The sequence below is a fragment of the Solanum verrucosum genome, unplaced genomic scaffold (assembly GCF_900185275.1).
Source record: "Solanum verrucosum unplaced genomic scaffold, falcon-dt-bn FXZP01000278.1, whole genome shotgun sequence".
Lineage (NCBI taxonomy): Eukaryota > Viridiplantae > Streptophyta > Magnoliopsida > Solanales > Solanaceae > Solanum > Solanum verrucosum.
The window spans coordinates 2,715,968-2,743,836 of record NW_026020332.1 but is presented as its reverse complement, the minus strand read 5'-3'; the positions used below and the strand labels follow the sequence as shown (position 1 = coordinate 2,743,836).

Sequence of the window (27,869 nt, the reverse complement as noted above, 5' to 3'; positions counted from 1 at the left end):
TATATTAATTATCATTTTGATGTATTAAAATGTGAGATTCTGAGATAGATCAATATGTCTGGTAGATTTGATGATAATAATATATATTGGTGAAATAATAAGTTTGTTGATGAAATTCATGTCTCGATATAAAGATTGATGATATGCCTTTTTGAGAAGCTTATAAGTTTTCATCGTGTCAAACCTTGCAAGTGAATTTATGAATCTGACACATGAAATAAGTTAAACACTGTTCTAAAGAAAATTAATCATTTAATTAAATTCATCAGTAATATAATTTATTAATTAGTATCTGTAATCTTAACATGAGAAATTACATAAGTGTTTAATGGGGAATTTCGAAATATAAATAGAGGAGTGCAATTACGAATTTCTAGTGGAATGATTTGTAATTTATTATGGTAAGAATAATTTAAATTAATTATTTGGAATTATTTCCATAATAGGAAGTCTTAGTAATTAAATTTGTAGTCTCTATAATGCCCATATTTAACTAGAACTCAAAATCATATTTCTAAGGAAAATGGAAGAGGCATGCGTGAGTTTTCTTGAAAAAAGAAAACCAACGTGTGTTTTTTCATGAAAGAAAGAAAATGTGTCTTTTGGTTCTCCTAAATCTCTATAATTAGGGATTCTCCTAACCCCAAAAAGAATAAATTTTCTATTCGATACTTGCCAACCCAGGTATTGAGAGAGTTCGAATGTGAACTTGGAATCACACCATAGTTGTTGTCTTTCTTGTGGATTCGCTTGAAGGTATCTGCTCATGCTTCAAGAGGTAATTATAGCTTACGTGTTCTATCATAAACGTTATTGATTATCCATTATTCATGTAAGCAATATGAGTCTGGTATATCTTGTGGACTCGCTTGAAGACATCTTCTCATGATTCAAGAGCTTATTCCTGAATTAAATTTCAGTAAGTTTATGTGTTCAAGCATAATTATATGTGTTCTAGCATAAACATTATTGATTATCTATTATTCATGTAAGCAGTATGATTCAAGTATGTTTCCGTTGTGCATAATTATCCAACACAAACCACATAGCCCTCCGTGAGCACTCTATGATGATCATTGTGTGCATTGGGTAAATCTCCACTATGCAATAGCCTGCAAATCACATACTGATCTAAATCCTACTAGACAAGGCCTATGTGACAAGCTCGACTCAGAAGGTTTTCAAGGGGATCGATCTCCGATCATTCAAGTGGATGACCACCTTTCGAACCAACTGAGCCCACCCAAAGGACAATTACCTTAATGTCAAAGGTATGACTGAGAATAGTTATTAGCTTTAATCTTGAAATTCTAGTATGACAATTATTTTGAGCTAAAATGATATAGTTGAAATGGATGGAAAGTACTAATATTTGTTGAGAAGTGGATGGATAGATACATCTTTAAAAAGTCGATTAAAGAGAAATTTATATTAAAAAAATGAAATTAAATCTCACATAATTTTTAGTTATATAATTATCACTCTAACACAGTTTAAAAAAATGCAATGAAGTGTGTTATTTTTAATTTTAAATTGTAAAAAAAAGTTGCTATTTTACTAGGAGAAAAAATATTTTTCTCGTAGTAATTCATTTCATTTTTCAACGTTAAATTATGAAAGTAAGCTCTATTTACATTTTAGATAATGATAAATATAACATGAATTTTTAATAGTAATTCCTAAAGTTTTTTTTTTACATTCAATAAGATGTGACTCTTTAAAAAATAAGACATTTTTAAACGGGTGAGCAACAATATAACTCTAACAATACAAGTGTTGAAGTATAGTTGTTGAAAATGTATAAATATGACTTATTTTCTATCGTAGAAGGGTAAATGTAACATTTTCTCCTAAAGTAATAAAAAAAATTTTTTTAAAAAATAAATCAAGAGAGATTTTTGAAAAAAATGCATATACAATTCTTAAAAGGATAGAAACTCAAGTAACTCTTAAAAGCCTTCTACAACCAAAACAAAATGCTGATCCACTTACTTTTTTCACCTCTCAAACTACACCGATGCAGAGCCACTTCCCCTTTTTTAGTTCCGTAGATAACAACTCTCCAACTACACATGAATGCATGTTGTTTCAGCTCTCTGTGTGATACTTTAAATTTAATATTAAATTGGATATTTTTTTAGTTATAAAATTTTCAATTTATTTGTTGAAACTTTATTGTTTTTTGTTTTTGTTAGAAAAGAATATTGTTAATTGATATATACTTTATTTTCTACTTGTTTCTATTAAACATTCTCTTAAATAAATTTTACTTCGTTAGTAGATGCATAACACTGCCTCGTCATCTTCTTTTGGCTCTTGTTCTTCAAAATATTATTTGAAAACTCAAAACTCGATAAAAATAAATAAATGAAGTGAATCTTAAGGTTTTATCATTCTCTTTGTTTATTTCGTTTCATTAAAAATAAATAGAAATAAACTAATTTTTGTTTCACATAACACATGTATAAAAGTTATTGTTGTCATTTTATTCCATTATTATTATTTATAATATAATGTTTTTAAATAACATAAAATCTTCATTTTATATCGGTAATAGGTAATTAATAAATACAGAATGTTAGACATGTATTTGTAATATACTACCTTCAATATTGTTAGAGAAAATGTATTTAGTAATATGAGAATAAAAATAATTAAATTTAAAGTTTTAAAACATTTTTATTGTTAAAAAGTAGACAATGTTTTTTTCTTATACAATTTCTGTACTTTCTTTTTCAATTTTTCTACAAACTTTAATATTATTTGAATTAAAATAAAATTATAAAATAATGAACTGAGTCTCAAAATTTCGAGGGCCTAAATTAGCACTTTACTTGTCTATCTGTTGAGTCATCCGTCCATTATTGGTATTTTCAATCAAATTTTATAGAGTATCAATTAAGATAAAATAACAATGTCAACAGTATTAAAAAAAATGTGTTACTCAATTGCTAGATATAAATGAAATTAGTTAAATAACACATCTTCGGATAGTAATCACAACATTACTAATGACTTAAAATAAATATATATAAAAAGACCGTTAAACTTATTTTATAAAATCTATATAACAATGACACGCACAATTTTATTTTTAAAAAATTGAGTTGAAATTTACAAGTCAAATAATGAGAATCATGAAGAAATTACAAGAAGATGAATATATTATTTAATTTAATAAGAATAATTTTCATTATATTAACTCACTTAATACTATGTCTACTGAATTTTTAAAAAAATTATAAACTGTATTATATAATAATAATTTAATAAATAAACTTTATAATATATCTTTTTGTTCTTTAAAATTTAAACCCTACGACAGGGCTTCACTTCCCTTAACCCTGAGCCGCCATTGGCGTCTGTAACTGCTCTTTCTGCAATTTGTGCGTTTCTCTGTAAAATTTTATTGGGTGGATTGATAATTTGTGAAATTTTGCTTCAGTTTCGAGTAACTGCAATGGCAGATGAAGAGAATTTAACTGTTAATGAAGAGTTGATTCCGAAGCCGAGGCACAAGGGAAAACATGACAAACCAAAGCCATGGGATGATGAAAGCATCGACCATTGGAAGATTGAGAAGTTTGATCCTTCCTGGAACCAGAGTGGATTGCTTGAAGTCAGTTCGTTTTCAACTCTATTCCCTCAGTACAGAGGTTAGCTCCCAAAAAATATCTTCTTTTGAGACCACAGTTTTATGACCTAATTGAAAGAAGAATGAAATTACTTTGTAACATTATTCTCTGCCTTACGAATCACTGTAGTTTGATTAGCAAATACTTGGTAAATTTTAGAACTTTCCCGTATTTATTCAGTGTCATCTGTCTAATTTCATTGTCAAAATTCAAGTTTGGAGCTTTGGGCACATTTGCACTAGTCTCTTTTATGCATGCACAGATTTTTTTCTGAGTTGATCTTTGAATACATAGGTAACGTTTGGGAGGGGAACAAGTTATTCCGGGAATGTTATCTCACCTTATGTGGGATCAAATATATATAATAATGGGATAACTTATTCCACGATTTATCTCAACCTAACATGAGATAAAGCTCATCCTTAAATTAATCCCGGTATTAGTTATCCCCTAGTACCAAATGAGCCCCTAGACCAAAAACCAAAAACCAACAGCAACAACACCACCTCAGTCCCAAACAAGTTATAGTTGGCTATATGAATCCTCTTTTTTTTCCCTCAAGGCACATCATCATCCTACCAAATAAAATAAAAGTAAAACCTATAGGGATTTTTTTTCTTCCATTGTGCTCTATCTGTAGCTGAATTGATATTGATTCCAGGGATTTGTAGGTCTTTCGGGACAACTTCATTCCATATGATTTTCTTTTTGAAACAGGTAACTTTAGGTCTACCTTGTCCCCAGTTAACACCTTCACTCACCAAAGTTCCACACATACAAATCGTTGCATCGGTAGGTCAATGCATGACATGACCAAATCATGGAAACTAGAATAAATGTGTGTGCAGGGGTTGGTTAGATTCAGGCACATTAAGAATTTTGACGGAATGTGTGTTCCCTGTCAGTTTTTGTTCTTATTGAAACATATATGTTTTTTGCTCGCCAATATTCAGATACATGATATGGTTTAACTTAAGTTGATGTTTTGACTATACCAAATTGCACAAAGAGAAAGCAGTTCCTATGTGTATTGGATTATCGTTTAGTTGCTTATTTCTTCAATGATTTGTTAATAAGAACCGACAACACAACGTGCACTGAGCAGGTTGGGATTTTTAGTGAACCTATTAGTTAAAATGCCAGACTGAGTCTCTACTTATAAATTATAATCTGCTCACTTGATCATGTTTGCATTATAACCTTTCCTTGATAAGTATGCTTTTATAATTTTTGTTGAAAACTATCGATGTTTCTTGTGAATCTAAAATAATTGACACATTAGTGTGCGTATGTTAATAATTGAGCATTTTTATCAGAGAAATATTTGCAAGAGTGTTGGCCTAATGTAAAAGGTGCCTTGAAAGAGCATGGAATTGCCTGCGAACTTAACTTGGTAAGTCATTGTAACCTCTACCCCTCTCTCTCTCTCTCACACACACATACACACGTTTTCATTGCTGTCTATAACTATTAGAATACTTCTAGAACTATGTATTATTTGTTAGTTGGTAAGGTCCTAACTCGTATCGGCGAGCTAGAACCAAGGTTACTTACATCTGACTCATGTATTTTGTCGAGAAGTAAAGTATCTCTGTGCTAACTCTCGGATAATGCATTCCTGGATTAACCAGTGTTTGATGTCGTAATACTTAATTAGACAGTATTTATACGGAATTACACCCTATTGATTGGGCACCCAAATTTATGCTTATCATTGATTCTCCTTGGGGGACTAACATGAGGGACGTTGCCTATCCATTTCAGCTGCCCATACAATGATGAGCTTGCTATGTTGAAATGATGAAATCTAAGTTATTGCTGAAAAATGGATTTCCTCATTACAAGTGGCTATGGATAAAACCTGCAGTTTTTAACAGTATTCTTGAGTTGCTCACATTTCTTTTGTTAAGCAAAGATGCTTACAAAATCTTCACTTGTGATGTGAGGGTCATATGTTAGATAGCTTGTCACAGTTTTTGAATAGCATTAGGACAGCTAAGATCTGTAACCCCTTTCATCTTGTTCTCTTCTCAGTTCTCAGTACCTTCTTGGTACTTATTTAGATGAAATCTACTTCACATAATTCAAGATATAGAAAATAAATAACAGGATTCCTGAGTGATACTGGGTTAAGGTTCCTTATTTATCATATTTAAACCTCTTGTTTAGTTATCTACTTAATGCCAAGCGATGTTAATGTGGTGGAGCTTTGGAGAAGAAGTTCCCTACATAGAGAAAACATGTATATACGGGAAATTTATTTCATTGTTAGGGGCTTTGAAGAAAAAGTTTTCAAGCATGGAGAAAGTATGTACAAACAACAAAAAATATTTTATTGATAGGGGTTGAATGTTTGGTAACGTTCCATGTTTTTGTGATATGTCAGCAACTTCAAAGAGCATCACACACTATTACCTTGACTGGCTATTATTTATCATTGCTTTTCCACATTTTGTCTTCCCACTTTTACTCTCTAATGAGCACTAATATTAGGTCTGCACTTTTGCAATTAATATCATCTGTTTATTTTTTCTTCTGTTGTGGGTCAGGTTGAAGGATCCATGACAGTTTCTACTACTATGAAGACAAGGGATCCCTATATTATTGTAAAAGCTAGGGATTTGATAAAACTTTTGTCAAGAAGTGTCCCTGCTCCTCAGGTTTGTGTTTTTTTTTATCCCTGTCGTTTCTCATCATCTCTGATTCTTTTCTTGTATAGCATACTAAGTGTTTGGTTAGAATTTTTAGTAGCAAGCAGTAAATAGCATTGTTTTAGGATTGAGCCCTGCTTCTGTTAATTGAACGGTATTCACTTTGTTTCAAAACCAGGAAAGGGTTGACTTTTGTTTTGATCAGTAATGCAGGGGAGGTTGGACTAGTCATATATGTTGAATTATAAAGTTATTTGCCAGCTTTAAGTTTATTTTGACCAGCAGCTATCTTATGCTTAATCAGAATGGTGGTGCAAAGGAGAGGGTTATAAAAAAAACTGGAAGGCTTTGTTACATAGCTGTTAATAAGTAACTAACCAAAATGTGGAGCCTCTCTATGGTCCACAAATTTCCTGGGACAACTGTAGTGATATTTAGATTTAGGTGTCACTTATTTGCTCTGAACAATTCATCTTCTTTCTGCTTGGATATTGTTTCGCATAAAGCAGATCTGCACTATGCTATCTATTGCATATTGTTTAATGGCCTTCTATTCTACTTGTCTATTATTTTTTTATTTTTTTTGATAACCGAGAAATCCGTCTGTGACCCGCCCTTTGGACCAATCACAACCTTCTAAACTCGGTGGATAATGGGCCCGCCCCTCTACCCTTCTCCACTTAAATACCGGGCTTCGCTTTGCACGGTGTTTGAACCTGCGACCTAAGCCACAAATCCTCCACCTTTTGCTACTCGAGCTAGGCCTTGGGGGCGCCTATTATTTATTCTGTTTTTCACTTTTCGCCATCTATGGTACATAACAGAAGAGAAAAGAAAACACATTTATTATCCACAAATTTGCTGTTCGTGTCCCCTCTGCAATTCGAATGTTAAGCTGGAGGATTGCTTCACTATATTATGTGCTCTTTTAGTTATCCAATAGTCTCTTCAACTGTTGGTTAATTCTAAATGAAATGTGTTTTCCCAGGCTGTCAAAATCCTGAATGATGAGATGCAATGTGACATAATCAAGATCGGCAACATGGTTCGCAACAAGGTGTGCTATGCTCATCCCTACTCAAATTAAGTAAATGTATTTCAATTTTATCTTTTATTTGGTGGATGATTTTGATGAGAACATGAATTCTATGTATGGCTGTCAAACACTTTGTTGGATACTCGTCAAATAAAAATGTTCCTTCACATAATATGCACACTTTTGATAAGTATGCTCATTCACAATATTCCATACTTTTTTTTACAAGTATGAGAGGGCTCGCACCCCCCCCCCCCCCCCCCCACCACCCGTCCCCACTCCTATTTGTTCACCCAGCCTGAATCCCAAAAGTAGCCTTGAAGAGACTCAAACCTCTAATTTCCTTAGCATGAGATTCCCTTACTTCATAAAAAAAAAGAGATCTGTTTCAAGGATTGCCTGTGTACCAGTTCTTCACTAAAGGATCTTAAATTGCACTATGTGCAGTGAGTGTGATATGTTCCTTTTGCCTTGATGATTATCACTGTTGTATCAAAGGTACTAGTAAAGATGGATATGATTTCTAAACTTATAAGATATCTTTAAGTGCATGATTGGACTATAACTCCTGGTGAACAAAATAGTGTTTTTTGTAGAATACTACTTCGACCGTTCCCATTTTTTTTAAAAAAAAATATATATATATTAAAATTGTTGCTGCAAAAGAAATTTTATATGAATGATGTCACATAAAAGTTCAAAATTTGATTGCCTGAACATTGTACAAGTTATATAGAATAGTATTGTTAGTTGAATAGTGTCAAACATTAATGTCCCAGAAAAGGAAATAGTGTCATATGAATTTGAATCAAGATTAGTAAAAATAATGGTAATAATGGGATGTAAAGCTCATTGTTAGATTACTGTTTTTCTGGGTATTCATGTTCACGTGTTTGTCTAAATTCACGTTATTAAACTCTCTGTTTTTCAGGAGCGCTTTGTTAAACGCAGACAATATCTCGTGGGTCCCAATTCGTCAACTTTAAAGGTTAGTGGATTGGGTTCTGCACCATTCTCTGGAAATCCTAATTGGCTAGGAGAGCATTCTATGCACATTGTTATGTAGGACTGAGAGAAGAACATTTGTCAAAAGACCATTCTCTGGACCAAAAATCATTTCGTCAAGGAGTATTTTCTTATTTCTTTGTTTAGACCAAGCATGAGCTGGAGAGCATTTGTACTGTGTTTGCTTACTTGTCAGGATGATTTATTTATTCATAGTGGATGGCCCAACTTCCAACACGAAGATTTTCCCAGAATATTCATCTTGAATCAATAATGACGAATTTGTGAAATTGAACTTCTAGAGAGTAGATAGTTTACCTTATTGTGGATTTGTGGGTAATGATTTTGTTGCTCCTTTACATTAGTTGTTTATCATGGGTATTGTCTAGTAAACTGATGACCCTTGACCAGAGCCACATGAGGTTTAGTCCTACCTCCTACCTGTGCCAGCACGACTCATCCATACCAAATTCGTTATAGAAATGTTGAGATATAGATCGCTTAAATGTTGATAAATATCTGACACATCTTGCTGAGTTATTATTACCTTCTGCCATAGAGCTTGATATATATCACTTTGGATGTAGGCCCTGGAAATTTTAACCGGCTGCTATATCCTTGTTCAGGTATACTTGCTGTACATTTAAACTGCAAATTTAGTGTCGTTTTTCTTTTCTTCCTTTATGTTTAAGTTTTTGCCTTATCATTGAATCTTTAATTACATGATATAAATATTCTTGCTAAATTGGGAACAAACCTTAATCTTGCCTAAAATTGAGTAGGGAAACACAGTTGCTGCTATGGGTTCCTTTAAAGGTCTAAAGCAGGCGAGGAGGGTTATAGAGGACTGCATATTGAACAAGATGCATCCACTACATCATATCAAGGTAAATGAGCAAGTGCATGATAATTAAAAATGAATTTCATGGGGTATTTGGCTATTTATGATGCTCTGGCTAAAATATCTGATAATTTACTTTTGCTGACGTATCTGTTCAACCATAGATCCTCATGCTGAAGAGAGAGCTCGCAAAAAATCCAGCTCTGGCTAGTGAGAACTGGGACAGATTTCTTCCGCAATTTAAGAAGTAAGGCATCCTTTCAAATGGTGTTGAGTCAGATTAATTTTTTAATCTGCGGTGCCAATTTCAAAGCTTGAATATTATTTTTTTCGTCTTTGTCCATTCAGGAAGAACGTTAAACAGAAGAAAGTTCAGAGCAAAGAAAAGAAACCATATACGCCTTTCCCACCTCCTCAGCCACCTAGTAAGGTGAGATTTTTTGGTTCTAGAGTACCAAACTTTGTCCATTTATTTTGTGCTCTTTCTTTTCTTTGTCTCTATTTTATCTGTAGAGTTTTAAGCATAATAAAACCCTCAGCATTACACTCAAGTACTGTGTAATTGTTTTTAGGCAATTATTGGCATGGTGCTGTAATCAGTTATTCCGTTGAATCCTGCTTCTTTGCTTGCTTTTATCTCACTGGTGTTCACTAGATTTTGTGGTTTATTTATTAGTATCTTCAAATGTCTATTGTCTCCTCTTCTCTTGTGGTGACGAGGATCTATTAAGATATATCCTCTGTTAATTTAATCAAATGTGTATAACTTTTTTGGTTGTAGATTGATCAACAACTGGAAAGTGGTGAATACTTCTTAAGTGACAAGAAGAAGATGGCAAAGCAGTGGGAAGAGAAGCAAGTCAAACAGGCTGAGAAGGTTGCTGAAAACAAGAAAAAACGGGAAGAAGCTTTTGTTCCACCCGAGGTTTGTATTCACATAATCTCATCAGAGCATATTTGTTTGGCAGTCCATATGTGCATTTCCTATTGAACATTGTTTGCTTGCACTTCTGCAGGAACCAAAAACACATAACCAAGATGTGTCCAACGTGGATAAAGATGATGTCACTGCCATGGCATCGTCATTGAAGGTATTTCCATGATGCTTTTAATTTATATTGCACCCTTCTGTGTTTGGACTTTGATTCTTGGATTGCTAATGATTTTGATGCATTCATATTGGTCTTGCTGCAGAGAAAAGCAAAGGAGTTCAGGAAGCAAAAATCAATTGATAAGATTGATGCCGAGGAGTTTATTGCAGGTCCAAGCAAACCATCTAAAAAGAAATCAAAGAGCTCTAGATAAGTAGTTGTCTCATATTGGCCGTTGGTGATTATGATTGCTGAAGAAAGTCTGTAAAAATTGTTGTCTTGTCACTGTATTGTATCTTTCATTCAGCAGCCATATTGACGTTAAAATTCTAGAGGACCTTCCCTTCCATGCCATCAGCACGACGATCAGCTAGTCCTAGTATCTGGCATTTTTGGAAACGGGGAAAACACTCTTTTTTCCCCCTTTAGTTGTGATGATGGGCGAAGTCCATAGTGTTGTTGCTTTGTGTATCATACTGATTAATCGCGTTTGCTTTGTGTCACAAGTAATTTAAACAGACTGATCAATGAGAGTATTTATATTTTGTGTTTAATCTTTATGTCATGTTATTCATCATCATCGCATTTGTGTAGTCTATGTGGAAGTGTATGGACTTCCATACTTGCAACATAAGAAAGGAACTTCTGTTCTTTGCAAGTGAGAAGAAAAATCCTTTTTTTTTTCTGGGTTTTCCTCGAATTATACTAAATCTGTTATATGAGTGAATACTTATAGTAACCTGAAAAGTACAGCAAAATAACCTACTACGTGCAAACTATTGGTGTATATAAGTTAAATCCATACGATATACATTACAATTCTCACTTGTATGATACAAAACTAAAACAAAGGATCAAACGAAAGCTCGAAAATAGATTTAAGTTCATCCCAGTTGCCATGGTCTAACCACTCATTAAAGTCCAGAGGAGTACTGGAATTGGATGTTGCAGCACCAACAGTTGTACTTTGAGATGAGGTTCCTGAGCTTTGTTGGCTTACAAACTGATGCTTATTTTCTGTCACAGTATTAGTATAAGTATTCTGGTTAGCAACAGAAGTAGTGCTAAAACTGATGTAAATCTGGGAATTATTTGAAGAAGATTCAATACTATTATTGCTGCATATTTTGGAGCTTAAAACATCCTTATTCATCACTGAATTGTTTCTTTGTTTTTTTGCCACTTCTTTCCAATCTGGTATTGGTTTCTTATATAAAACATTTCGTTTCAAGATACGGCAAAGAGTCCATGTTTCCTGGATTATTAAAAACAAAAAAAATCATGTTAGAACTCTGGTTTCCACTTTAATCCATGAGAATTATTTCAACAGTAAATAAAAATGTATTCAATCTTATCCGTTAAACTTTTACATGAGGTGTGCAGCCATGCAGGTCATACATTTCAACATAGCATCAGAACATGAGTTCGATCAAGGAGATATATAAGTAAATAAATTGTGTCATTTCAAATAGCTTAAACTACTGTATGAGATGTTTACACCATTAACCATTATGGTATATATATCAGAGAGGGATGCTATTTTAAGTCTTACCCTACCCTTCGGGGAGGCCCAGTGGTTTAGGCTTGGGACTGGTCTCAAGTTCGAAACTCCTTACCAGCAAAGCAAGCTAAGGGATTTGCCTTCTCGGTCGAGCTCATCGCACCAGGCTTGCCTAGTGCGGATTAATTACCTCTCCCGTGTGGTTTGTGAGCTATTGCATAGGAGCGGGGGTTTTACCCTGTGCGCACCCAAAAAAGGTAGCGGCTACGGGTTAACAGTTAGAAAAGCATTTTTTGGCAAAGACAAAAAAAAAACGTTGCCTGTTGTTGCGGAAAATTCCAATGCAAAAAGTCATGCAACACTGACACTATTTGGAAAGCACCACTATATGACATTAATTATTTTTCAGCCATAGAAATATCATGACATGCTTAACGTCACAAATTTCGTATCAAATCAAACTATTCATGCTGAACAAAATGAATCATAGTTATTAGATGGATCGAAATGAAATGTTTCTTACAGCTTCTTGAGGGATGGTGTTAGCATGAAGATGTTTGGTTGATTTATCATTTTCTACAGGAAGACGAAACTCATGCATCTGCCACTCGGTTTTCGTGCCTTTTCCGGCGCTGCCACGGTAATATACCAGTGATTTTTTCAGGCCAATGCATTTTCCAGATGAGTAAATAGGTCTATCAATACCAGTAGCTTTCCAAAATCCAGAACCAGCAGTCACTCTGTTAGGTCTTAAGCTGTTTTTGTATTTTCTCCTTCTTTTGCAAAAAAAATACCATTCCTTCTCTCCATTATTGTTACTACCCTCTGAAACACGTCAAATTAGGAATTTTGTTAAGGGTGTTCACAAATATACATAAAAAATAACTTTTGATCTATATATGCATCACGTGTAACTTTTGATGTTCAATTAACCATTCTTTAGTTTATGTATGGCTAGCTCCCCAAAGATATGTAATTTGTTAATTAGAAGAATAAAAGATCACGTACTTGACCTAAGAAAAAGAGTCAGGTTCACATGTGAGGCCGAACCACTAGTTTTTCTCTAAATTTTCGTATTCTTATATATATATAATAAAAGAGTTTTAGCTAATAATAAATTAATATATGTTCACAAAATTGAGCATATATATCTTCTAGCACTTTCTACTACATTTGCATATTCATTCGAGGTTGAGACGTTCTACGTTGAAGTGTGTGATCATCTCATTTAAAAATTTAAGTTTTTAGAGAGCATACTTCTTTTACTTAATTATTTTCAATACGCTCGTTCCGTGGCTCAAAAATTATAATCATATAAAGAATTTAGAAGATCTTTACATGCAAGTATATAAGTTTAAACAAAGTTCGATCTTTTTCTCATGTTCTGATGATCTTACAGAAGCACTAGCTTGCCTTAGATCCAACGATAATTTTGATGAATTTTTCTTTTGTTATACAATTGTAATAATTCCCTACCTATAATTTCCTTTTTTTTTTAAAAATAAAAATAAAAAAATAAATAATTGTTTCTACTATATAATTGGTGTTACCACTTCTAAAAATATATTATTTTTTCACTGAATTTTCCACTAAAAAATGTTCACGGGCTATTCTCACCTATATTTTGATTGAATCGGTGAGAAAAAATAAAAAATATTAATGATTTCATATGGAAAAATTAGAAAGTTTTCCACTAATTATTTCAGTAAGAATTTATTTTCTATTATGCATTTTTCGAATAAGCTAGTTCAGTAAAAATTGAGTGAAAAAAAAAAAACATATTTTATAGCACAAATTTCTCACTGATTTGAAAAATAAAAACCGTTATTTCTACTCGTGTCCTACAAAATTTCATAATTGATGCCTTGTGGTTGTAGTCGGATACAAAGGTTTTCTGAGCACATGATTGTTAATTAGGATTTTCTCAAAAACAATATAATTCACTAAAAACTCTTCATCAAACATCATAAAATAAGTTAATTTTGACATATCATAACATACCGAACATCTTTATATATTCTTGCATATTTAGTTCTTTTTTCATCAAGAAAACCCTTTAATATTGATAAGAATACTTATAATTATGTGAGAGAAATGAAACAAAACATGGTCTAGTTTAAGTTATATACACAACCAAAAGCGATCAGAAAGTAAGAGAGTTAAAGTAGACATACTTGGTAGATCCCAAGGATCATATTTATAGATATCGATCTGCTTAATAATCTCTAAACCAATCGTTTTTTTCTCAATTTTCCTGCGTAAATAAAACCCTACAAGCTCTTCATCAGTGGGATGAAATCGAAAACCTGGAAGTACAACATCATCCTCATCCTCGTCCTCTTCCTCCTTGTAGTAATTATTTGTAACTATGCTATTTATTTTTTCCACTTCCATCATTAATTCTGGAAGAAAATTATAAAGTAGTGGTAATTAATTAAGTGCCTTGTTAGCTAGGGTTATATATAGTACATATTTTTGTACTTATTAAGACTTTGTTCCTTAATTTGGTCAAAGTCATTAGCATTAATTGACTTTGTTGTTTCAGGGCAAAACATCTTTGAATTGACGCAGTCTTATGATTACCCCTTGACTTAAAATACAGGAAAACTCAAATATTATTGAAAGGATCCACAATTATTATTTATTTATAAATTATAAAACTTATATAAGAGGTATAAAGACTTTTTTCTTATCAGTATTAGAAAATATCATCATATATAAATGTGAAAGGAATCCTTCTAATTAATTCTTTAGTTTTTACCCCCCAAACATGACCGCTCTCCAAGATAGTAAACAAATTTAAGTGAATATACGAAGAAGTAAAGGGGATTCAAGTATATATAATATATATATATTTATTTATTTTATTAATATAATATAATTTTTTAGCAAAGAGATATTAATTGGACAAAGACGGAACTAAATTGTTGTGTTTGAATTATGATGGTATATAGAATCTATTTTTGTTTTGTTTTTCATTTGGTGTTCCAAATTTCGCGCATGGTAGAACCGATTATAGTCCTCTAATAATTTAATTTGGATTGAAACAAAATTAATTCTAGATCAATATTTAATACATATGTAGCTAGGTTTTAAAGTTTGATCCATGTATTATAACACACATATTTTCTTGCCCAAAACTTAATTTATTATAACACACATATTTTCTTGCCCAAAACTTAATTTATTTTCCAAGTTTATTGTTCCCTAACACTCATTCAACTCTTAAAACATTAACACAACATTCTCATTTGACCATTTTAATTCTTTAAATTACATCTAAAAGAGTAAAAGATTTCTAGGTCGAAGGATCGAAATGTTACATGATCTTATTGCTATATTAAGTAAATTTCAAACTTTCCACCCTAAATGCATGAGACATTTTTATACGCTAATTATACACCATTAATATATATTACCAGATGAAATATATATATTATATATCCTCGACTATTTTAATTTAAGCAGTTGAATAATCATGGCTATTTATCAATTCATCATATTATAATTAAGAGAAAAATGACAAATATATCCCGAACTATTGTAAATGGTATGCAGATACCCTCCGTCATACTTTAGGGACATTGGTGCCCCCGCCATCCAAAAATTAGAACATATATACCCTTTATACTAACGGTCATACACGTATCACAATCTTATCACCAACCCGACATTTATTAAATATCGGATTGACGGATAAGATTGCGCCACATGTCCCTACTTAGTCTTCCGTTAGAGTGAAGGGCATAGATGCTCTAGTTTTTGGACGGCCGGGGAACCAATGTCCCTAAAGTATGACAGAGTGTATCTACATGCCATTTACGATAGTGCGGATGTATATTTGTCCTTTTTCCCTATAATTAATACTTAATAAATTTAACAAGCCCAAATTTTAAAGGAAAAAGGACAAATATACCCCCGAACTATCATAAATGGTATGCAAATACCCTCAATCATGCTTTTGGGACATTGGTGCCCCTGCCGTCCAAAAACTAGAGCATACATACCCTTTATACTAACGGACATACGCATGTCATAATCTTATCCACCAATCCGACATTTATCAACGGATAAGATTGCGCCACGTGTCCCTATTTAGGCTTCCGTTAGAGTGAAGAGTATATATGCTCTAGTTTTTGGATGGTAGGGGCACCAATGTCTCAAAAGTATGACGGAGGATATTTGCATACCATTTACGATAGTTCGGGGGTATATTTGTCCTTTTTCCCAATTTTAAATCAGTGGAAGGTCATTCAAAATATTTTTCTTGGTGGGAATTTAACCTAATCTCAACCATTGTAATATTTTTGGAGTTCGACTCATTTTCATTACATAACGACAAATAATAGAAACTTCTTTAATTTATTTGTGGAGGAGACTAATAACAGCCGCAATCATTGAAAAGTATATGTAGATAAATTCACACAAAATCTAATATTATTGCTTTAATTTGTTTGTCAAGTAAGGAGGGGCAAAAAAGGAAGGAGAGATTGAAAAAACAGGGAAAACGAAAGATTAATGTTTGCAAATTTACGGGCTGCAATTATAGTTTAAGCTGCTATGAGTGACCTCGTTTGTACAATTCACGTGTATTTGTATAATAAAACTATTTTCGCTCATATTTATATAAACTGGTTAGTATCAATTGATTTGTATTTTTTTTTTGTATAAACTCGAAATAACAACAAACACCAACATCTGTACTTTAAACTGTTGTACAAATTATATTATACAAATTACATTATACAAAAGTTATACGAATTCCGAAAACTATATGATTTATACAACTGAAACGCTGTCGCCTAAATTAGCCTAGAAATTAGTGGCGAATGGTAATTAATTCAAAACTGTAGCTATGTTAACTAATTAATTGGTATATAGATTATGGTTGCTATCTGCATAATTTCCCCGATAGCTATTTACTTCATTTCAAATGCAAAAATAAATTATAAAAATAGAGAAATTGAACTTGAACGTACTATTATATTTTTTAAATTCATTACAAGAAACATGCATTTAGCGGAAATATTCAGATAAACTGCTTCTAACATTCCTTTTGTTAATGTTTATTAACTCGACCTCCTGAACTTATTGAAGTATATTGTATTTACTCTTTACTTATGGATTTCTATGCATGTCTACATTTAATTTAATTTTTGAAAGTATAGAAAATATTTTAAAATTTAGAAATTTCTATGAAATAATTAATAATATGAGTTAAAAAATTATGAAAAGTTGAAACTTATCAAAATAATTTTTAAAAAGTAGAGATTTAAAATAAATTTGATATTTTCTAAAAATTACAAAACTAATAAATCTATTCAACGTGAAGAACTAATTATGTTTCAGATAATAAAAATTAAAATTAGAAGTTTCATTACTCTACTCTTCTCTTCTCTTTATTTTTGATCTCTCCATTTATATATCTAGTTAGTTATTTATATTTATTGGTTATAAATATTTAGGGTAAAAAAGTTACATTCACAAGTACAAAGAAAATGATGGCTAAACTGATTTCATTTGACTTCATAACTTAAAATTTTAAAAGTGTTTCAACACATATTTTTATTAAAGTGAAAATTTATCATATATATATATATATTATAAAAAGAGAATCTTAGGCCTGCCTATGTGGCGCAACCACAAACCAGAATTTTCTTTTAATTTATTTATTTCCAAAACTAGTCTTCTCTTTTCATGAATAGTATCAACTTTTATGAAAAGTTATGACTTTTATGAAAAGTTGCGACTTTAATAAAGAGTTTCAACTTTTATGAAAAGTTGTGACTTTTATGAAAGATTGTGACCTTTTCGAAGGGTTGCAACTTTTCCAAATAGTTGTAACCTTTCCGATAAGGCACAATAAACATTTGTTCACACTACCCTTTGTTGTCTATAAATAAAGGAATTTCTTCTCATTTTAAAACAACGAAGATTCTGAACCTCTTCTTTTTCTTCACAATTAAATATTTGTGTACTTTGTTCATGTTGAGTGGCTCATTGACACCATTGCTTATGTTACAGATCCTGGTATGTATTTTTGCAGTCATTAATTTATGCTTATGATATTAAGGATAAATGATAAGATGTAATAATTTTCATTTTCCTTTACATTATTAATGTTTGTTACTACGTAATCTTGTATGTAAGATAATATAGTGTTTTAGTTTTAATGACTGGTAGGTTTTAAGTATTATTTTATAAATTTCGTGATATTAAATTCCCGCGTGAAGTGCGGGTACTTTTACTAGTTATATTATAAGTGGGAAGGTGCTTAGTCTAAAATTGGATTGTGAAAATGCCTTTCAATTTTTTAATTATCATTATTATATTATTATTATAATTATTAATATTAATTAATTATTATTCTATAAGTGTGAAGCCATTAAAGTTGAATGATTTTTTAACTCTTCAAGAAATCACCATTAAAGTTGAATGACTTTTTAATTCTTCAAGAAATCACTATACCTACATGTCTCTCTCTTCAATTACTATCACCATTATACTCTTTTAAGTAACATAATTTTCACAATAAATTACAATTCTAAATATGAAAGCAAAATGAAAAGACAATTATTCATTAAAAATAATCTTTTTAAAGAAACTGACATATATTTTCAACAAGTCCATATTTTTTTTTATCCGTCAGATGCATATTTTCTCTCTAAAGCCTTTTCTATAGACCTGAAGTCTTCCTTTCTCCTTTGATTGCTTTGGCAAAGGCTTGAAGCCCTTAATCAATACAAGGGTCTCGCTATAACATAAATTTGAATGGATAAATTCTGCTCCCACTTTTCTTTAACTTTTTGTTCTCGGATTGAACAGGCTGAACAACCTGATTGAAGTATTATGTCGCAACTGCTAAGACTCCATATATATCAGATACTTGAAATTTATAGCAATAACAAACTTCTTTTATCATATACCACCTTCATGTGTCCATAGATCAACATTGCTACTCCTCAATCCTCGGACATACGAAATAGAACAATTTTAAATAACTAATTTTTCTTTTAGACATAGCATATTTAATCACATGACAAATTATAGTCACACGCTAGTATAAAGCAATAATAACTTGATATAATTAGCGACTTAAAACCAAACTTTGATAATGTGTTTAAATTTATAAAATAAAGTTTGTATATGTTTGCATTTAATTTAATTTTATGATAGTGATATTGGAGCCATTTTACAACATCTATACCGCTCAAAGAAAGCTTATATAATCTTTTAAGAAACTATAAAATATAAATGAATGTATGTTATTATTAGCTAATTTTAATTAAGGTTAGCAAGTCCGTTTTCATTTTCACCTGTTTATTAATTAAAATTATTATTAAGAGATTTATCTATAATTACTTAATAAAGGCTTTGATTAATTATATAATATTATTTTTAACACCATCTATGCATATATAGAACTTAATTACTACTATCATATTAGTATATATCAGTAACCATTTTTGAAAAAAAAAATTAATTAAATAAATACGGAAGTACTTAGGAGTATAGTACCTAATCTGTATTTGATTAAATCATTTGAGAAACGATAATTTTTATTAGTATTAAAAAAGCAGTCCAAGAGCTAGAGCGGGTCGAGCTTTTAAATTTAGATTCATTAGTCAAATATGTGTTCTTTTTTAATTAGTTTTGACAACGATAAAATTTTGTCACCTTAATTATTTGAAACTAAGAATTAATTAATTGTGAGGAATATAAGGGTTTATACTACAAAAATAATAAAGAGAATTAATTTATTAATGTGATGTAAGGTGACATGAATGATGACTTGGTGTAGTGTTGTTTTGGTCAAAGTCAGGATAAATGATTTTTAGGTTTCATGGCACATAGAATTTTATTGTTTTTTGGAAAGGAAGAAGTCGTTTAAGATCCGTTTGATCATAAAAATTATTTGATTTTGTTAATGGAAATTTAGTCTTTTAATATAAGGTTCGTTTGAGTTAATTCATAAATGATCACAAGATTTTTACTCTATTACATTTAGTCATTAAATTATTTTTTCATAAATTTAAAATAACTCTAATTTTATTTTAGTATTTATAAAAAAAAATTGCTAAGTTATTTTTTGTAACCAATAAAAATGGTTCAATTCTATTTAAGTATCATGAAAAGTCATTAGAAAGTTCTTATTTCCTGTTAACCTATATTAGAACTTCTAGACTGAAAGCTACTCCCTACTTTCTAGCCATCAATTTACTTTTCTTTGGTATAGAAGAAGATGATAGTTTAGAATTATGATATACAATTCTAACGTTAATATATACGTAATAAATTAGTTCAATATAGTTTAGGATGTACATTCTAATATTCAGTGGCGGATTTAAGATTTTATGATCGTGGGTGTTGATCTTTCCCTAATGTAAAATTGTCATAATAACAATAACATATCCTGTATAATCTCACAAAATAAGAATTAACATAAAATTGCTAGTGATCACAAAATATAAGAGCAAAATTATTTGAACACAATAATAATGTTTAAAAAAGTTAACCAAAAAAAAACTAAATGAAAAAGAAAACAAAGAGAGTTAAAAAATTAATAAATAAAGTAAAATAAAACTGAAAAGAGAACAAGCTAAGATTTATAGAAGAAAAAAGAAATTAGGAATTCACAAAAATGATTTAAAGGGAAATTAAACCGTGAACATAATGCCTAACAAAGACCCTCACTTCAAGTTCTCAATCAACGCACCCAGCCCAAGTTTAGACTAGTGGGTGCTCTTCACCTATTATATAACAATTTAAATAAATTTCTATATAAAAATTATATGATTTGCATCGGAGTTAATAGGTGCTTGAACACATGTTGTACGTGGATTCACCTCTACTAATATTATAATAAAATAGATAGTTGCAGCGCTCTCTATATATATATGAACCACTATTTTTGAGTCGAGAAAATATGAAAAGTTATATTTTTACGCTCAATATTAATTTATATATTAGTAAGAGCACTATATAGAAAATGTCAAACGCTATATACTCATCATGACTTCGGAAAGATATTTGTTTGACTTTGGCATTCACGCATCACAACAATTTGACATTCATTAAAATTGCATAAACATTATAGGATATATATATATATATATATATATATATATATATAAGAAAAAAAAAACAATATGCATGGCAGGAAATATGAATAGTGCTTTGGTTTGAATAAACTAATTCAATGAAATAGAGGTGTGTAAAAATTGAATCGATCAATAAATTGATAAAAAAATATTATTGGTTTATTGATATTGGATTCTTGAATTAAGAAATTTTTATTGGTTTTATAAAAATAATATTGGGTTATCGATCGATTGTGGGTTTTTAAGGGTTATTGGGTAAATCGATAACCCATTAACTATTAAGACTATAGTAATTTACTCTTTAACCCTACATAAATATTTAAATATTAATATGCAGTATCTTACTGGTTATTATCTTTGTCATTTAGCCTTTAATTCACATTTTTATCCTAGTTCTTTTATTTGTGTGTACTTGTATAGTTCTTTTCATGTATTATTTCTATTTTATGAGTATTATGTAAAGTTATATTATTGTTCTGTCACGTCAAACTGTTGGAGAAGTCATATATTTATTTTATGAGTATTTTCTTATTGGTTAAACTGAAAATCGAATCATTAAGGACCAAAATGATAAAAAAAAATATCTTATGGATTTGATTATTGATTTTGCTTATTTAAAAATTGAAAATCAATAAACCGCACCAATAATACTTAAACCCGAATCAAACCGAACGATGCACGCCTCTACAATAAAATAACAACACCAATAACATATATATCGGCCATAATATTTCTACAAGTGGAGTTTAAAAAAGTGATGTGTATGGAATGTTACTTCTTTCTTGTAAAAGTAAAAAAATATTTTTGATGAATCTTCGACTTGAATAATCATATAACAATTAGATATATAAAACAAAATACAACATCAAATAATTCATGCTTATAATGCAATAAAAGAAATATGATAGTCTATGGGCATCCATGTCTCTTCATTAATTTCTTCATTCTTGACATTTTCTAAACTTAAACCCCACTAATCCACCATTTGAGACTTGACTACTAAACAACTTATAGCATACTATTTCGTCACGGAATGAGAAATTTACGTAAGAATATTAAAATATTACACTTGAAATTTAAAGCGATTTTTTAAATCGCCAATTATATTAAAGTTTTATTTATTTTTAGATATTCAACTATTTATATATAATATTAAAATATTTTTATTCTATTTATACAAAATAATTTTCAAATTAAAAAATAATTGATTGAACTAGACTACTTACCAAAGGACATGTGGAAGTGGAAGTCAATGATTTATACAAATGAAAGATTATGTGTTGACATTAACGTTTTCACTAGAAACGTTTTGTCACAATTTTTTATTATATAGTTTGGTTAAATTATTACAAGCCTGAAATATAGAAAATAAAAGATAAAAACAAAGAAGTTCGTCAATATAAGGTAAAAGTTTTTGGTCATAAAGGATTGCACAAGTGTCTACTAGTTTGGTCTCTCACTCTTTCTGTAAATATATTTTTATTCAATTATATATAAAAAAATTGACTTTATTGCAAACATAATATCTTCACTTTATGTAATAAAGAATTTATAAGATTATGATTGCTTCTAGACTTTGAAGAAAAATCAGCACAAAGCACCATTATTGGTATTGATACCCTCTTAAATAGTTGACTGTCTATTGCTTAAAAGTTAAGATTAACACCAGGTAAAATATCATCAGACATCATTATGATAGATGATTATTTTTTCACTCTTAACTAACATATTCGAGTTCGGATCATCGTGAAATAATTTTTATAAAGAGTCTTTTACCTTTTAAAGCGGAGTTTTACCATATGAACCCGAATTAAATTTCATATATAGATCGTTCCATCTATAATTACAAAAAATAGCAATAGTTGGCGTGTTTACAAAACGTAACAAAATTTGAAAATGAAGCGGAATACATTTTATCCACATACAAGTAAAATACACTGTAGATGACACTTGTATTTTATGAGATACAGTTGTATCATCACTAGAAATAACCTCAACCACAAAAAAAAAATCACGTGTATATATATCACTTTTAATTTATTAAATACACTATATTTCAGACTTGAAATACGAAGATACACATATTCGGTGTATTTGTTACAAACACAAACTATCATTATATATCATAACTTTTAGAGAATACACATATTCCGTATATTTGTTACCAAACCCAAACTATCATTATATATCATACATTTTAGAAGATATACATAGTCGATATATTTGTTACCAAACCCAAAACTATCATTATGTAATATAATTTTATTTAAAATATCGCTAGTTAAAGTAATATATATATATATATGCTATATTTGTTGTGTCTCGTAATTTTTCCTAAACTAAGCTTCAAAGCGAAAATCAAATATGGAGTGAAAAATCAAAATTTATCCATGATTGATTGGATCCTAAAGTATGTTCAAGATAAGGCTAAGCCCAAAGTCACATTTTTGCTTACTCTAAGGCCCACAAATCAGACAGATCATCATGTTCAGTTTTGTGCATCGTCGGTGTATGAAATTTCTACACCATCAGGTACTTTTAATGAAATTTAACCATAGTAATTTATTTAATAAAATAACAATAATTATAAAAAGGAAAAAAAAAAAGAATATCAACAGTTGAGTCCTACTTGGATTCTAATCATATTTATTTCTATAACTAAATTATTTTCTTTCCATACTTAAATACAATATTGAGTTTTACCGTATGTTTTCCAGAATCATGCTTATGTAGTTCTTCAAAGCTTCAAAACTTGTGAATTTGCTAAGTAATAATTTTTAAAGGCATCAGGCGATTTTGAAACTTGACAAGCTTCTTCTACCTAGTGGTATGTTGCTATACAATTAGAACAAATTTCACATTTTTTTTCTCGTTTGCCAGCATAAAAAAGCCTCTTTTGAACAATATCTTCATGAGCAAAAGAATTTCAATGTACTAAAATAAGTGAATAAAGTCTCATGAGAGGTGAATATTGTATCTTAAAGTGTTTTTATATTGTCCCCAATACGTTTGCTCTGCTCTTTAGAATGTTGGGAAGGAGTTTATTGATTGAACTTTCACTAATATTGAATATGTTTTATAATTGAAGTGTTGAAAAATATATGAGCAGATTCATTATTGTAAGCTATCTAACTTTCTTAATTGTATTTTGCAGGATTAATGGAAAAATCAAATGTAGATGTGCAAAATATAGGAGTTGAAGTTCTATTAGAAGAAAGTGACATGGAGGGAACTGGACAAACTGCTTCCGATATAGGTGTGGAAAATTCAAAAGATCCCTACATTAGTAAGGAGTTTCAGTCTTTTGATGATTCATTTAAGTTTTATCTTGATTATGCTCATCGTAATGGTTTTAGTGTGCGCCATGGTCGTATGACTAAATCAAGGAAAGATAAATCAATAATTGGTCAAGAGTTTGTTTGTTCGAAGCAAGGATTTCGTTCAAAGAAAAATTTAGAAAGCAATAAACCACAAGATGAAACTAGAGAAGGATGCAAAACGTTGTTATATATGTCGAAGAAAGGAGAAGATAAATGGGTTGTTTGTAGGGTTGTTGCTGAGCACAATCATGAACTTGCATCTCCAAATAGTCAAAAGTTTTTGCGGTCAAAAAGGAAAAAAACGGAGGCCCAAAAAAATCTTATTGATTTGCTTGACAACTCAGGAGTCCGTCCAAGTAAAATAGCGTCAGTGTTGATAAATCAAGTTGGGGGTGTTGATCTACTGAATTTAACAGGTCAAGATATTCATAATTATTTACACACAAGAAGACAAAAAAATCTCGAAAAAGGAGATGCACAATTAATGCTACAATATTTTCAAAGACGTCAATCCGAGAATCCAGGTTTCTTTTATGCAATACAGATGGATGTAGATGGTCATTTAGCTAATTGTTTTTGGGTTGATGCTAGATCTAGGATTACGTATAAGAACTTCGGGGAAGTAGTTGTTTTTGATCCTACATATCTGACAAATAAATATAAGATGCCTTTTTTTCCATTTACTGGAGTTAATAACCATCATCAATCTATTTTGTTTGGTTGTGCTCTACTTTGGGATGAAACTCAAGACACTTTTGAGTGGTTACTTCGTACTTGGAAAGAGGCAATGTTTGGAGTGGCACCTCATACAATCATAACAGATCAAGATTCTACCATAACAAATGTAGTTGCAACAGTATTTCCTAACAGTAAACATCACTTTTGTATGTGGCACATAACAAAGAAGATTCCAGAATATCTAAGTCATGTGTACCATCAATATAACGACTTTAGTAACAAGTTTAGTTGGTGTATTCATGGTACAACCACTCCTGAGGAGTTTGAAATGGTGTGGTTCGAGATAATGAAAATGTATAATTTAGAAGAAAATAGTTGGTTGCAGAGGATATATGCAATTCGTGAAAAATGGATATCGGCATATGTGCGTAGCACTTTTTGTGCAGGCATGTCGACAAGTCAAAGAAGTGAGAGTATGAACAAATTTTTTAAAGATTATTTGAATTCTAGTACTCCAATGAGTGTAATTGTGGTGCAATATGATAAGGCTATTGACGCTAGATATGATAAAGTAAGGGAGAAGGATTACAAGACAAAACATTCAAGACCTATCTTGAAAACTTTGTATCCTATGGAAGATGAAGCAGCGAAGGAATATACAAGAAAAATGTTTCAGATTTTTCAAGCAGAACTAATTCAGTCTCAAAAATTTATCGCCAAAAAGATTGAGGTCAAGGATGGAGCAAACATCTATAAAGTACATCAGCTTCAAAGACAAAGGCCAGCATATATCGTTAGTCTAGATCTTGCATTGAAAAGAGCTGTTTGTTCATGTCACAAGTTCGAGTTCATGGGAATTCTATGTAGACATGTACTAATGGTATTTATAAAAAAACAGATTCACTCACTTCCAATGTATTATTTATTAGATCGATGGACAAGAAACGCAACCAAAGAAAAAGCTAATGACCCCTCAAACGTAACACAAACTTTGAAACCTTCTACTTTGTGGTTTAATAACATTATGATGCATTTTATTGGGTTATCTGAACGAGCTACAAAGTCTGAAAAACATTATCAATTTGCGCATCAAAGATTATTGCAATTGTGTGGAGAACTTGATGAGCTTTCTTATGAATCTGAGGAAGATTGTGTATCAGGTGGTCAAGTTAGTGAGAAAGATCAGGAAATAAACTCATGTGAACAAAGTCAAGATGTTACTTTGCTTGACCCTCCGGTAGCAACAACTAAAGGGCGCCCGAGATCTTTGAGGATGAGAGGTTTTCTAGAAGTTACTCAGAAGACCAAAAAAGTTTCGTCTCCAAAAATTAAAAGAAGATCTTCTCAAAAGCAAAAAAGGCAAACGAAAAGTGTGAAACTTAAGAGAAAGGAAACAAGGTAATTTCACTTAACATGATGCATATTATTTCTATTGGGATTACTTTTGTAATAACTTCTAAAATTACATTTGTAGTTCAAACATTAATGCTTATTTAGAATTTTATCAAGAATATGTTGAGAACGCTGGTTGTGCTTATGCCACCTCATTTACAGTAAGAATTGCTCTTTCTTTAATCATGTCGTGTATATATTGTTTACGTGATAAGATGCGTGTTGATGAATTACTATTCTCTTATCAGGATTTGATGAAAGCGGCTTCAACCCCATTCCAACAATATCGTCCTAGTTAGTGAGTAAAAAGATAGAAGATTTGGAGCTTTGAGAATAAGAAGGAAAGAGGAAGAAATAGTTCTTTAGATTTAGATTTATTAGTTTTTCTCTGTTTTTTAATTCTAAATAGTCCTTTCATTGTTTATTTTGATGTGTTTATTATGTAAAGACAGTATTAGTATTTGGACATAAACAACAGGTAAGCATGTTGATCAATGAACTGAGTTTGCTAGTGTATATGATTTTATTACATGGTTGATTTTTTTCTAGTTACTGGATCATCTCTTGTTTGGACAAAATAGATTCCTTGTCTAGCAGGTTCTCTTGGATATGAGATCGTCTCTTATCTTTTGTTTATTTTTACTGTGTGGTTGATCCTCATCAAACAAAAAATATTTTTACTACATACTTTAGGTTTCTGATTACATCTGGTGCTGATATGCCGCAAGTGCTATGCTCAGTTGCATCCTCGTGCTGTCAACTGCCGCAAGAAGAAGTGTGGACACAACAACCAGTTGAGGCCTAATAAGAAGATTAAGTACATACTGAATTCTAATTGCTGCTGACTTGTAGTTGCTTGGATTTTCTTATCAAAAAATAGAGTACTTGAATTTATTTTTTGCTTTCATGTTCTTTTTACCCTTTAGAGATTGATAGACTTGTATTTGGGAGGTATATGAAGATTTTTTGCTACTTAAAATAAGACTCATTAATTTCGAGGTGTGTTTTGATAAATAGTTAGGAAACACATGATAGTTAATGTAGGATACTCGCAAGAAAATGATACTACTTCGGTGTGCAGGCCCCTGTGATACACCAGATGTTGTTGAGCTTTTTCTCTCTTCCTCCTCTCTCACCAGCTGCTAATAGTATCATCAGTCTATGAATTTTCTCTTCATTTCCAAAATGGCACCAGAACAAGTACAAAGATCTAGACGTAATACATTACATAAATTTTAATTTCAGTCTTTCATATTTTGTATAAAATTTCATTTCATTTCATACAATTGTACAAATTCTGAATACATTTATATTTGAAATCATAAAAAGTCTCTTTTTTGCTCTTCAAATCATCTTCCATTTCTTTTACACCATGTAATATACATGTTGTTTGAATGGATAAGAGGAGCTTTATATGCATTGTTGTTGACTATTGTGAAGATAGAAATATGACATAAATCATAAGGTAGTCTAGAAATTTTTTCCAGATGGCTACAACTTTATCGTCCTTCACATTCCAATGGGTCGTGTCCAAGCAAACAACATTGATGACCTAGCTCGTTTGGCTGATGAGTATGGTTCAAGAGAGCTCCGATTGACTGTGGAAAAGAACATTATT

The 27,869-nt window shown here is 30.9% G+C and overlaps 5 protein-coding genes across 8 annotated transcripts in view; 3 read left to right on the top strand and 2 right to left on the bottom strand.

Annotated features, from left to right (window-relative positions):
• The window catches only part of LOC125836542 (nuclear transcription factor Y subunit A-7-like), a 158,952-nt gene that overhangs the window by 58,206 nt on the left and 72,877 nt on the right, over positions 1-27,869 (bottom strand). The gene's annotated exons all lie outside the window — the stretch shown is intronic.
• On the top strand, positions 3,319-10,807 carry LOC125836536 (KRR1 small subunit processome component). The gene is made up of 12 exons (XM_049515710.1): positions 3,319-3,656; positions 4,952-5,028; positions 6,185-6,295; positions 7,275-7,343; positions 8,254-8,310; positions 8,915-8,953; positions 9,110-9,214; positions 9,333-9,415; positions 9,517-9,598; positions 9,950-10,093; positions 10,185-10,259; positions 10,363-10,807. The coding sequence occupies exons 1-12, from the start codon at positions 3,461-3,463 to the stop codon at positions 10,471-10,473; spliced, it is 1,149 nt and encodes a 382-aa protein (XP_049371667.1). The 5' UTR covers positions 3,319-3,460; the 3' UTR covers positions 10,474-10,807.
• LOC125836541 (transcription factor JUNGBRUNNEN 1-like) lies at positions 11,101-14,160 on the bottom strand. The gene is made up of 3 exons (XM_049515714.1): positions 13,935-14,160; positions 12,284-12,585; positions 11,101-11,514 (listed from the first exon to the last, which is right to left on the bottom strand). Exons 1-3 carry the CDS (start codon positions 14,155-14,157, stop codon positions 11,101-11,103), a joined length of 939 nt encoding a protein of 312 aa, XP_049371671.1. The 5' UTR covers positions 14,158-14,160.
• LOC125836383 (protein FAR1-RELATED SEQUENCE 5-like) lies at positions 23,252-25,177 on the top strand. The gene is made up of 3 exons (XM_049515558.1): positions 23,252-23,393; positions 24,016-25,037; positions 25,148-25,177. Exons 1-3 carry the CDS (start codon positions 23,252-23,254, stop codon positions 25,175-25,177), a joined length of 1,194 nt encoding a protein of 397 aa, XP_049371515.1.
• On the top strand, positions 25,308-27,096 carry LOC125836382 (protein FAR1-RELATED SEQUENCE 5-like). Its single transcript, XM_049515557.1, has 3 exons — positions 25,308-26,257; positions 26,334-26,412; positions 26,992-27,096. The coding sequence occupies exons 1-3, from the start codon at positions 25,308-25,310 to the stop codon at positions 27,094-27,096; spliced, it is 1,134 nt and encodes a 377-aa protein (XP_049371514.1).

Bases quoted from the DNA above. Each gene is read 5' to 3' on its own strand.
- LOC125836536 (XM_049515710.1), top strand. From the start codon at position 3,461: ATGGCAGATGAAGAGAATTTAACTGTTAATGAAGAGTTGATTCCGAAG. The intron at 6,296-7,274 runs GTTTGTGTTTTT...GTGTTTTCCCAG, and splicing joins GAAGTGTCCCTGCTCCTCAG to GCTGTCAAAATCCTGAATGA. The intron at 9,416-9,516 runs GTAAGGCATCCT...TTGTCCATTCAG, and splicing joins TTTCTTCCGCAATTTAAGAA to GAAGAACGTTAAACAGAAGA.
- LOC125836541 (XM_049515714.1), bottom strand. From the start codon at position 14,157: ATGATGGAAGTGGAAAAAATAAATAGCATAGTTACAAATAATTACTAC. The intron at 12,586-13,934 runs GTATGTCTACTT...GACGTGTTTCAG, and splicing joins TGATCCTTGGGATCTACCAA to AGGGTAGTAACAATAATGGA. The intron at 11,515-12,283 runs GTAAGAAACATT...TTAATAATCCAG, and splicing joins ACACCATCCCTCAAGAAGCT to GAAACATGGACTCTTTGCCG.
- LOC125836383 (XM_049515558.1), top strand. From the start codon at position 23,252: ATGATTGATTGGATCCTAAAGTATGTTCAAGATAAGGCTAAGCCCAAA. The intron at 23,394-24,015 runs GTACTTTTAATG...TGTATTTTGCAG, and splicing joins TGAAATTTCTACACCATCAG to GATTAATGGAAAAATCAAAT. The intron at 25,038-25,147 runs GTATTTCCTAAC...TAACAAGTTTAG, and splicing joins TAACAAATGTAGTTGCAACA to TTGGTGTATTCATGGTACAA.
- LOC125836382 (XM_049515557.1), top strand. From the start codon at position 25,308: ATGTCGACAAGTCAAAGAAGTGAGAGTATGAACAAATTTTTTAAAGAT. The intron at 26,258-26,333 runs GTAATTTCACTT...TTACATTTGTAG, and splicing joins CTTAAGAGAAAGGAAACAAG to TTCAAACATTAATGCTTATT. The intron at 26,413-26,991 runs GTAAGAATTGCT...TGCTATGCTCAG, and splicing joins CTTATGCCACCTCATTTACA to TTGCATCCTCGTGCTGTCAA.